Source organism: Mytilus trossulus, chromosome 7 (genome assembly GCF_036588685.1).
Source record: "Mytilus trossulus isolate FHL-02 chromosome 7, PNRI_Mtr1.1.1.hap1, whole genome shotgun sequence".
Lineage (NCBI taxonomy): Eukaryota > Metazoa > Mollusca > Bivalvia > Mytilida > Mytilidae > Mytilus > Mytilus trossulus.
Genome location: NC_086379.1, coordinates 67,343,015 through 67,356,027, shown reverse-complemented (window position 1 = coordinate 67,356,027; position 13,013 = coordinate 67,343,015). Strand labels below are relative to the sequence as shown.

The following is a 13,013-nucleotide window of genomic DNA, read 5'->3' as shown; positions in this document are numbered from 1 at the left end:
CTTTTAGAATGTAGTCAATTAAAAACAAACATTTTGTGTTCTTTTATAAATGAGAATTTTGAAAAATAAACAAAAATAGAAGAAGTTAATTTATGCTCCCATCTACTAACAAATTTAAAAAGTAAAAAGAAAGTTAAATGTAAATTATCAAAGTCACTAAAGATTGTTGTGTAAAGTACACAAATGCGTTGTATACAGATCGTTTTATTCAATGTCTAGCCTGATTGCTATACAAATAACATCATAATACATAAGTGTCAGTAGCAATGTTAACTTGTATGATATCAGCTAAATTTCTTTTAGCATTCTGTATGTTCATAATATAATACTCCTATAGTTGATTATTATTCCCCACACAATGTTTTTGGTATAATGTTTTTGACCCGTTCGTCTGTCTGTCAGTCCTTTTCTTGTCATCACATCTCCTCTGAAACCAACTAACAGAATTTCATGAGACTTTGTAGATATGCATATCACCAGAAAATTATGATTAAGGTTCTAGGAGTTATGCCCTTTTGAACTAAATGGCCTCAAACTACTACAGTTCATCAGTCTTGTTCTTGTCATCGCAACTCCTCTTAAACCACAAATCAGAATTTTTGTAGATAATTAGGTCATACTAAGAAGATCGCATATATAATAGGAAATTATGATTCAATATTTTTCTAGGAGTTATGCCCCTTTGAACTTAGAATTTAGGCCTGAATGTACTAATGTGACAGGTTGTAATAGCCACTGCTTCTCTGAAACCGAACAACAGAATTTCATGAAACTGTTTAGTAAATTAATGAGGACATAATATGTTAATGAACCACCATTTCACTGTCTACTTACGACTTTGGTCCTGATAAAGCTTCCTGTCATCGATATTACTACGTCCCACCAACTCTATATCGTCATGGTCAGAGGGCTTCCAAACTGACCAACTTCGGCCTGAAAGCAGTCGTTGTGAAGGAAGTACACTAAAACCAAACAACAATAGTAAAAAGCAAATCAATCCAGCAAAACCAAAATGGCCAACTTGCTCCAGCTTGACAACAAAAAACATTTAAATACTCACCAAATGACTTTTGGCACTGAGCTGACCATGCAAGGTCTGGAAAACCAAGGTTAACACTTCCATCACCATCAATTTCATGATGATGTGTAGATTAACCAAAACATTTTGTATGTCAGTTAAAATCTTTTTATAGCTTCAATTTGAAAATTGCTGCTTTCAGTTGTCAGTGAGGGAATATGTCTCTATAGTGTAGAAAAATCTTGTTACACTTTATCTTTCTCTTCTTTTTTTCAGGTTGAGAGTGAACCCTGTGGAAATTTTAGTCAAGAATTACCAAACAATGCTACAGAAATGAGTTGGATCTATATCACAGTGACCTATATTCAACCTGACAATTACTATGGTTATGACTATATAAAGCTGTATGTGACGGATGATAGGAACAGCTCATCTGAAGTGGTTACCATACAGGTTGCTATAATGGAATCACCCTGTCAAAACAAAGGGGAATGTCAAGGTATGTTTTGGGATGATTCTAAAAAGAAATTCTGTTTTGCAACTCATTTCCAATTACTGTTAATTATGAAATTATTGTGTGCATTCATTATTGCGATTTTGTCATTTTTTACTAAAGTGCTATTTAAATGTTCGTGATATTGAGAAAAAATCCTGTAAAATTATTTATAAAAAATTTCAAAATGCAAGTTTAGATTATTGCAATAATTTCTGAATGTACAGTATGTAAAAATAACTAAGATGTGATATGATTGCCAATGAGACAACTTAACACTAAGACCAAATGACATAGAAGTTATAACAACTGTAGGCCTTACCCAGAGTCTTGAATGTTAATTGGCACCAGAAGTCTAAGCTTTTGACTAAGTCAGTCTGAGTCAGCCAGTCATTGCAATTCAGTTAATGTATCTATTGTTTAGTCAGGGACATACCACAATTCAGTATTCTGCAGCCCAAGTCATGATCCCATTTATACTATTCTGTAGAATATCAGTTTCCTTTTGGGATTTCCTTCAGTTCCTTTATCGGTGCAATCTTAATTTTTCTCAGGAACTACAAATCAATATTTCTGAAGTTTGAAATCAAAAATCATGTGAGAACGCAATATCTTGGGATGCCTCGTCACATTCATTGCTCATTTACTTCCTGCCTACAAAGTATACCAAGTGGGGGTACCATTTGTAAGCACAGTTCATGGTTGTTTTGTCACTGTCCTTTTGACATTACAAACGATTGTTAACCAATTAATCTTCAATACAGTGAGAACATTCCTCATCCTAAGTCAGGCTTAGCTGGGCAGTAAACTGTATATTTACCTACATACGTATGCCTTTGTTTTTTATGCTGTCTCACCCGTAATGATGAATGAAAGGAGATATGAAGTAAATATTTATAAGGCATCAACCCATCAATTTGAATTCTTTTCCAGCAAAGGATAACAGTAGCTATCCCTGTGATTATACTCACAGAGCAGAGACTTTTGATCTCTATTACAACTGTGTATGTTCACAAGAGTTTACCGGTGTACATTGTGAAGAGGATGTGGATGAATGCCTAAGCAAACCTTGTACAGATTCCTACACCTGTACCAACAAATATGGTGGATATGATTGTTCTTGTCCTGACTGTGGATTGGCTACTTGGGCTAAAGCTGTGATTGGTGTTTCTATAATTTTAGTATGCGTTATTATAGTAGCAGTTATAGTGTGGTGCAGGAAGAAAATAAGGTATACATGCATGTTTTTTTTTTATTAAGAAAACTTAATGTTAACCTGACTTGAAAGTTTTATATTTGTAAAATGATCAAAGATTAAATCAAAATACAATTACAGTCAAACCTGTATTAAGCAGTCACTCATAGGAAGCATCAAAAGAGACCATTAAATAGGGGTGACCATTTAAATGAGGTTCTGAAAAGAACTCTGGTTTAAGAGTGGGGGAAATTGTTTCAGGGTTTTTCATTGCTAGAGTTATTGTTTTTGCGAGCAAATAAGTAAAAAAAGAAAGGCAAAGCTGCATTAAATCTCATTAGTCAATAACAAACTGACATCACCATGGCTAAAAAAGAATAAGACAAACAGGTGCAAACAACAGTTCACAAACCACAACACAAAAAACTAAAGACTGAGCAACCAAAAAAAACTCTGGGGTGATATAAGGTGCTCTGGAACAATAAGCAAGAACCTCCTCTACATGTGGCACCCATCTTGTTGCTCATGTTAGTACTAACCCAGTAATAAGTCTTATTTGGTATGTCACATTTGGGATGAGAGAAGGGAGGGGAGATGAGACAGGATTGTAGTTACTTTCATCTATGAAACGGTTATTCCATAACGGTCAAATCACTTGTGATGGTGTCTGTTAAATCATTTCAATTTAACCTTTTTACCAAGAACTGAATTCTAGTGCTCTACAATTTGAAAAACACATTTTTCACAGTTAATATTCATGGATAAAAAAGTCAATGATGCAGTTTTAAATGGAAAATGAAAAGAGTGAAACACTATAAATTCAAAAATTCACCTTCTTTTGTGCAACCTCAGTTGAACAGGTTCTATTCTCATTTTGAATTCAATACTGAAGATGTAATATCACTATTGATTAAGCCCTATTAGTAATTGAGCATATCTCCTTATTTTTAGCTCACCTGGCCCGAAGGGCCAAGTGAGCTTTTCTCATCACTTGGCGTCTGTCGTCCGTCGTCGTTAACTCTTACAAAAATCTTCTCCTCTGAAACTACTGGGCGAAATCAAACCACACTTGGCCACAATCATCATTAGGGTATCTAGTTTGAAATATGTGTGTCGTGACCCAGTCAACCAACCAAGATGGCCGCCACGGCTAAAAATAGAACATAGGGGTAAAATGCAGTTTTTGGCTTATAACTCAAAAACCAAAGCATTTTGAGGAAATCTGACATGGGGGTAAAACTGTTTATCAGGTCAAGATCTATCTGTCCTGAAATTTTCAGATGAATCGGTCAATCGGTTGTTGGGTTGCTGCCCCTGAATTGGTAAATTTGAAGAAATTTTGCTGTTTTTGGTTATTATCTTGAATATTATTATAGTTAGAGCTAAACTGTAAACAGCAATAATGTTCAGCAAAGTAAGATCTACAAATAAGTCAACATGACCAAAATGTTCAGTTGACCCGTTTAGGAGTTATTGCCCTTTATAGTCAATTTTTAACCATTTTTCATTAATTAAAGTAATCTTTTACAAAAATCTTCTCCTCTGAAACTACTCGGCAAAATTAATCCAAACTAAGCCACAATCATTTTTGGGGTATCTAGTTTAAAAAATGTGTGGCGTGACCTGGGCAACCAACCAAGATGGCCGCCACGGCTAAAAATAGAACAAAGGGGTAAAATGCAGTTTTTGGCTTATAACTCAAAAACCAAAGCATTTAGAGCAAATCTGACATGGGGGTAAAAATGTTTATCAGGTCAAGATCTATCTGTCCTGAAATTTTCAGATGAATCGGTCAATCGGTTGTTGGGTTGCTGCCCCTGAATTGGTAAATTTGAAGAAATTTTGCTGTTTTTGGTTATTATCTTGAATATTATTATAGTAAGAGATAAACTGTAAACAGCAATAATGTTCAGCAAAGTAAGATCTACAAATAAGTCAACATGACCAAAATGTTCAGTTGACCCGTTTAGGAGTTATTGCCCTTTATAGTCAATTTTTAACCATTTTTCATTAATTAAAGTAATCTTTTACAAAAATCTTCTCCTCTGAAACTACTCGGCAAAATTAATCCAAACTTAGCCACAATCATTTTTGGGGTATCTAGTTTAAAAAATGTGTGGCATGACCTGGGCAACCAACCAAGATGGCCGCCACGGCTAAAAATAGAACAAAGGGGTAAAATGCAGTTTTTGGCTTATAACTCAAAAACCAAAGCATTTTGAGGAAATCTGACATGGGGGTAAAACTGTTTATCAGGTCAAGATCTATCTGTCCTGAAATTTTCAGATGAATCGGTCAATCGGTTGTTGGGTTGCTGCCCCTGAATTGGTAAATTTGAAGAAATTTTGCTGTTTTTGGTTATTATCTTGAATATTATTATAGTTAGAGATAAACTGTAAACAGCAATAATGTTCAGCAAAGTAAGATCTACAAATAAGTCAACATGACCAAAATGGTCAGTTGACCCGTTTAGGAGTTATTGCCCTTTATAGTCAATTTTTAACCATTTTTCATTAATTTAAGTAATCTTTTACAAAAATCTTCTCCTCTGAAACTACTTGGCAAAATTAATCCAAACTTAGCCACAATCATTTTTGGGGTATCTAGTTTAAAAAATGTGTGGCGTGACCTGGGCAACCAACCAAGATGGCCGCCACAGCTAAAAATAGAACAAAGGGGTAAAATGCAGTTTTTGGCTTATAACTCAAAAACCAAAGCATTTTGAGGAAATCTGACTGGGATAAAAATGTTTATCAGGTCAAGATCTATCTGCCCTGAAATTTTCAGATGAATCGGTCAATGGGTTGTTGGGTTGCTGCCCCTGAATTGGTAATTTTGAGGAAATTTTGCTGTTTTTGGTTATTATTTGGAATATTATTATAGTTAGAGATAAATTGTAAACAGCAATAATGTTCAGCAAAGTAAGATCTACAAATAAGTCAACATGATCAAAATGTTCAGTTGACCCGTTTAGGAGTTATTGCCCTTTATAGTCAATTTTTAACCATTTTTCGTAAATTAAAGTAATCTTTTACAAAAATCTTCTCCTCTGAAACTACTGGGCCAAATTAATCCAAACTTGACCACAATCATCTTTGGGGTATCTAGTTTAAAAAATGTGTGGCGTGACCTGGTCAACCAACCAAGATGGCCGCCACCGCTAAAAATAGAACATAGGGGTAAAATGCAGTTTTTGACTTATAACTCAAAAACCAAAGCATTTTGAGGAAATCTGACATGGGATAAAAATGTTTATCAGGTCAAGATCTATCTGCCCTGAAATTTTCAGCTGAATCGGTCAATCGGTTGTTGGGTTGCTGCCCCTGAATTGGTAATTTTGAGGAAATTTTGCTGTTTTTGGTTATTATCTTGAATATTATTATAGATAGAGATAAATTGTAAACAGCAATAATGTTCAGCAAAGTAAGATCTACAAATAAGTCAACATGACCAAAATGGTCAGTTGACCCGTTTAGGAGTTATTGCCCTTTATAGTCAATCTTTAACCATTTTTCATAAATCTAAGTAATCTTTTACAAAATCTCCACTGAAACTACTAGGCCACAATCATCTTTGGGGTATCTAGTTTGAAAAATGTGTCCGATGACCTGGCCATTCAACCAAAATGGCCGCCACGGCTAAAAATAGAACATAGGTGTAAAATGCAGTTTTTTGCTTATAACTATGAAACCAAAGCATCTAGAGCAAATCTGACAAGAAGTTAAATTGTTAATCAAGTCAATATCTATCTGCCCTGAATTTTTCAGATGAATTTGACAACTGGTTGTTGGGTTGCTGCCCTCCAATTGGTAATTTTTAAAGAAATTTTGCCGTTTTTGGTTATCTTGAATACTATTATAGATAGCGATAAACTGTAAACAGCAATAATGTTCAGCAAAGTAAGATCTACAAATAAGTCAACATGACCTAAATGGTCAATTGACCCCTTAAGGAGTTATTGCCCTTTATAGTCAATTTTTAACAATTTTCATTAATTTGGTAAATTTATGTAAATTTTTACCAAATATAGTTCTCTGTTACTAATGGGCAAAGTTCATGATAGATATAATTGTAAGAAGCAAAATCGTTCAGTAAAGTAAGAACTTCAAACACATCACCATCACCAAAATACAATTTTGTCATGAATCCATTTGTGTCCTTTGTTTAATATGCACATAGACCAAGGTGAGCGACACAGGCTCTTTAGAGCCTCTAGTTTTGGCCCCCCAACAAAGTTGTCTGTACCATATAGTTTTACCCATGTCTGAAATTCCGTAATTCTGTCATTCCATCTTAGTAACAAACCATTATACAGAGTTTTTTTTCTATACGCCTTCAGATATTGGGCTGATTTTTGGTACGTGAGTTAACCATGATAAGTTACAGTTCAAGTTTAAGTTTCATTCCCCTCCACTAATTTTTGCAGAAATTACGGGCTTTGGACTTGGAGCAATTAATGAAAATAACAGTTATACAGACTTTTTTTTATAAACGCCTTTAGATATTGGGCTGATTTTTGGTATGTAAGTTAACCATGATTAGTTCTAGAGCAAGTTTATGTGAGTTAACCATGATGAGTTACAGATCAAGTTTCGGTCCGCTCCACTAATTTTCCCCACAATTACAGGCTTTGAACTTTTAAGAAATTGTTGAAATCACAGTTATAGACTTTTTTTCTAAAGGCCTTCAGATATTGGACTGATTTTTGGTATGTGAGTTAACCATGATGAGTTACAGGTCAAGTATAAGTTTTGTTCCGCTCCGCTAATTTTTGCGGAAATTATGGGCTTTGGACTTTGAGAAATTATTGAAAATCAGTTTGACTGTCCCTTTGGTATCTTTTGTCCCTCTTTTATACAGATTTTTTTTTATATGCCTCCAGATTTTGAGCTGATTTTTTATATGTGAGACTACCATCATGTTTGTGTCCACATGTGTTTTTATTGAAATTGCAAATTTTTCAACTTTTTGGGACGGGGCCCATTCGTGTTGCTTTGACACATCTAGTTATATCATATGCATTTCAAACTACAATGTATATTGACTAGATTCACTCAAATTAAAAGATGTTATTTTTTATGTTATTTTTCAACAACAAAAAATGTTTTACTTTTATTTATGTAGTTGATGCTAGTCATAAAACTTTTACATTGCACAGTTTTTTGTAGAATTATGAAAAACTGAAATAAATTAATTAGTGTGTTGTCTTGTTTATATGTAGTTTCATTTTACTTTTTCAGGGACTCAAATAAATGGGCCAGGGTGCATCCTTCTTGTAAGTTTTTAAAAAGAATATGAAAGGCTGCATATGCTGAATTAAAATATATTTGAATTTTAGATATTTGCTCAAAACTTGGGTTTCTAATTTGCATTTCTATACTTTAGGCACCTTATGTTTTTGTTTCAAAAGAAAAACACATGTTTTTGTAAAACATTTCAAATATATTTTTTCCTTAAGTATGCTCTAATTTATAAAATGTTAAAGATTTTATCAACACTTATTTTTTCATGAAAATGGTATGGCAAATAATCTTCTTAGAAAATTAAATCAAATTTCTTTTTTCAAAAACAGGCATCTATTAAAATCAGTGGGGAAATACATTATTATATCACATTTTGACATGCCGAAAATACTAATTTGCCTTTTCAGAATCTAAAGGACTGTTGGTAATCTCAATGTTCGTACATTAAAATAAAAATAACGATGCGTCATTGGATGCATTTCCATTGATTTGGTGTTCACTGTTGAAAATATTACCCAGAATGCATTAGATTCTGAAAGGGCAAATTTGAGTGAAAGTGATCAAATTACTCCCCTGTATCTGTATTGTATGATTTTACTTCCAAATAGACAGTGCAGCACTTAGCTTGCATACATGTATTTTCTATCAAACAAATAAAATCCCTAGGCCTTCTTTTTGGAGTTCACAGATTATTGTATCATATTGTAGAATTTAACACATTAGGAACATTTTCAGCTAACTGCACTTTTTTAGGCAAAGGTGATGTAGTAATTTTGAAGTTTAGCAATTATCTTTTGCACTTGTTCCACTGTGTTAACATATTTAAGTGAAAACATTTGAGTTATGCTTATGGCCCTGAGAGACAAACTAAGATTTTCAACTAATAAAAGTAGATGGGTGACTAAAGTGTTAGAATAATGTTAAGCCAAATGTGTGGGAATGTTGAAAAAGAACTATTTTATTTTGTCTATTACAATTCTGAAATTGTTTAACTAATTTAAACCAAGGATTTGTATAGTAAGACTTCCTATACAAACCCTTGTTTAAACTAATACATCATCAAAACTTCACACACAATATTGGTTCAAAATGAAGTTATTTAAAGAATTATATAGTTTATTAAAGATACTTTCGTTAAAATGATTTTATACTAGTTTTTGCTTGTTTTTTTCAGATCATTCTAATTTCAAGCAGCAAAGGCAGGTCTCCTTTTTACCGACTGAAGATAACAACCCTGACAATATCAAACTTGTAGATGTGTTATGAGTTTGCCTGTGATAGTTTGATCAACATCAGTATTGAGATGACTTATAAAGACTTTGAAACATAGAAACTTCAGATATATTTTAAGATTTATAACTTGTCATATTTTTTCTCTGATAAATAATGAAGTATAGATTTATTTATTTTTTTATGCATAGTTAGATACTATATGTGTTTTTCTCAGTATGTTCATTTTACCTTTATAAATGTTATCCTTAAACTGTCAGTTCAAAATTTAAGAAAAATAGCATAATTAAAATAATTCTGAGTTGACTAATTTAAAGTTGAACACACATTTATCACATGTTAAAGAAGAAGGATGTATTGACCCAGTAAAACTCAGTTTCTAGAGACCTGTGATCAGTTTAACAAAAAATCTTACATCTAAAGTTGATGGTAAGTCATGCACAATTCTGTATACTTACAATCAAGTTTAGCAGCAACATTTTTGGCGAAACTGATTATTTTGATAATAATTTGCTTTAAGTATAATTTCTTTTATTGGTATTAAGTATTTCACTGTACAATAACATTGGAATTGCTGTAATGATTCAGTGGGAGCAATGAAATTATCAACAATGAATAAACAGATCAAAAACATATTATTTGTGCATAACAACTACAAACACAAATTTACTGGAAGTTTTGGTTATAATTGAGTTTTTTTATATGAATACATCATTTACCAAATGTTAAAAAAAATACTTATTATAAATTGATTTTACTTTAATATTTAAAAAATTAACAAATGAGAACTCAAAAAATATCAACCGTAGGATTTTCAAAACTTAATATTAATATGGCATTTTATCTGATTTTGTTTTGTCTTCTAACAGTTCATTGTCAATCTTTTGCCATGCATTTTTTATATATATTTTGTTCATGATTTGAGTGGGAAAAAATGTTTTAAATAAATTTTCTGTGCAACACCAAAAATCTACGATGACTTGTTTTAAGAAATAATAAATACAATCCAATTCACTTTTTGCAAAATTCATTTATTGTAAAATATTTTCTGCTAATAAATATTTTCTGTTGTCCCTCTCTATTATTTGTTTTGTTTACTTTTCCAATGTGTTAACAAACAGAGCATACATGTACAAAACAAAACAAATGTTTTAGGTTCAGAATAGTAGAGGAAATTTCCCCAAGTTTGTGTTTATAGTAACTAACTATCCTTCTATCTAGCAATAAAATAGTGACAATATCTTTTCAGTCAGATAATGGTAAAGTAACAAGATGACTGATGTATATATAATGCACTTATTGTTATTTCTGTTCATCTTTAACAACTGTTGATTGACCATTATGGAATATCTGATTGATTGTTGGTGTTTTAAAAGCCACTTTTGGACTATTTCATTGCGGTCAGTTTTGATGGATGGAGGAAGCTGGACTGCCCAGAGAAAACCACAGACCTTCGTTAGGAAAACTAACAATACTACACTAGCGGGTTTCTTACACACAACATCAGTAACTAGTGATTAGAACTACTTAAGACTACTGTGGATACATTTATTTTCGTTGGTACCAATTTTCGTGGATTAAGTAAAACTTGCATATTCGTGGATACTTAATTTTGTGCTTATGCAAAAGTCTGCGTACATTCCTTCAGAAAATTGGCAATTCGTTGTATATTTAAATTCGTGGTTCACCTGTACCCACGAAATTCACGAAAATTGGTTTCCAACGAATATAATTGAATCCACAGTACTAGGCCACCAAGGCCCCCCTGTTTCACAGATGATGATAATATGTGTCAATTGTAACCACACTCCTGTCCTCCTTTTATACAAAAAACTTGTTATTGGCGTTATTGCCCTTAAATGACAAGTTGCACCATTTTTTTCATGTTTGGACATAACAGATAAAGAGAGAAACTTCAAAAACCAAATAGAATCAACAAGACAAGATTGAAAAATAAGTCTTCATGGTCAAAATTATCAGAAGACTCTATATTAGAGTAATTGCCCTTTCGTGATGAATTTTTTTTATCATTTGTTTTTTGTTTAGTTTAAACATATTTATTTATAGTGGATTTGGAAACAAGTTTTGCAACTTATATAAATCCATTTCCATTTTTTTGTGTTTTTGTCTTATAATTGAAACAAGAGGGCACACACTGAATGTCTTCTTTACTAATCATTGATAATGTTGATAGTCCCAAATATAAAGCTTTACTACAACTATCATATTAACTTAACATGATCCAAATAAAAATGAAAGGTCATATAAACCAAACATTAGGCAGCAACCATCTGATTTTCTGGGGGGGGGGGGGGGGGGGGCTATGGGTTTTTTGGGAAAAAAAAGTTTGTTTCCAGGTTTTGGTGAAAAAAATAATTTGTTTTGGACCCTGAGAAAAAAAAAATTGTTTGTTTCACCCTCAGCTGCCACTATATGTAATGCTAAAATTGAAAGAAAAAAATTGTTTTCGGTTTGTCGCTAAAAAAAATAGATTGTTCTTTGCCGAAGGCAAAAAAAGAGTTTGCACAGAAGAAAAAAAACATAGCCCCCCCCAGAAAATCAAATGGTTGCTGCCTTAAATACATGTACACCTTACAATCATTCAATACACTGAATAATACCTATTGCTTAAATTTTCTAAGAAACAGACTTAACCAAGAAAACTAAACATTGACAAATGAACCATGAAAATGAGGTCAAGGTCAGATGAACCATGCCAGGCAGACATGTACAGCTTACAATTCTTCCATACAACAAATATAGTTGATATATTGCTTTTAGTTTAAGAAAAACAGACCAAAACACACAAAAAATAACACTGAGCAATGAACTGTGAAAATGAGGTCAAGGTCAAATAAAACCTGCAAGACCTACGTACATCATCAAATATTTCCATACACCATATATAGTTGACCTATCAAATATAGTTGACCTACTGCATATACTGTGAAAGTACTTTTATTCATTGGGTACCAATTTTCGTGGTTTTCATGGATGACTTTATCCACGAATTTAAGTGTCCAACGAAATAAAACAACCATTTGTCCAAATCAAGACATGGAATGATCCCAATGTACGTTTGATTACTGATATGATCTAGAAAATATTGCCAAATCTGAGAATACTTTAATAGCAGTCACAGAACTACAACTGCATGCAGGATTTTAATCTTTCAAACCATTAAATCTTTAATAACCTGAACTGTACAACTTTTGATCTTTTATTTCTCATAAAAATATGTTTGATCGATGATAGTCAGATTTCCGGTATTAATATGCTAGTTTGATAAAGTGTTCATTTTATATCCTCATCGTACATATAGGAAATACCAATTTCATGCTGGGCTTGATTTTGATAAGAATTATTTGACAATTCAAGATATGTTTACAGCATTTGTTTATATTACTGTTTTCTTTAGGTGACATTTTAATGGCTTAATTAACACCTTTGATGGTCTTTAATCTGTTGATCACTATATTATTGGTTAATTAGTGTTATCATTTCAATTTACACGGTCAATGTTTACTTTGCAATTTCCTTCAATCCAGACTATTTGAAACCTTCGTTTCTTAAGGCTTTAATTTTTCAATTATTTTTTTTTAGAAAACTATAATCCACGAATTTAAAAACCCACGAACATGTTAATATTCCTCAAATCACGAAAATTGATACCCACGAATTAAAGTGCTTTCACAGTATTAGAAAAGACAAACAAAACTCAAAAACTTAACTTTGACCACTGAACTATGAAAATGAGGTCAAGGTCAAATAACACCTGCCGGCTACATTTGTACATTTTGCAATCATTTCATACACTTTGGCTTATACTATCTG

At 32.5% G+C, this 13,013-nt stretch overlaps 1 protein-coding gene across 1 annotated transcript in view; it reads left to right on the top strand.

The window, feature by feature from the left end:
* Positions 1-9,215, top strand: part of LOC134726609 (uncharacterized) — a 73,651-nt gene extending 64,436 nt beyond the window's left edge. The window contains exons 50-53 of the mRNA XM_063591020.1: positions 1,295-1,517; positions 2,445-2,742; positions 7,947-7,981; positions 9,124-9,215. Of these exons, the coding sequence (XP_063447090.1) occupies positions 1,295-1,517; positions 2,445-2,742; positions 7,947-7,981; positions 9,124-9,215 (648 nt within the window). The remainder of the gene's footprint in view (positions 1-1,294; positions 1,518-2,444; positions 2,743-7,946; positions 7,982-9,123) is intronic.
* The last annotated feature ends 3,798 nt before the right edge of the window (positions 9,216-13,013 follow it).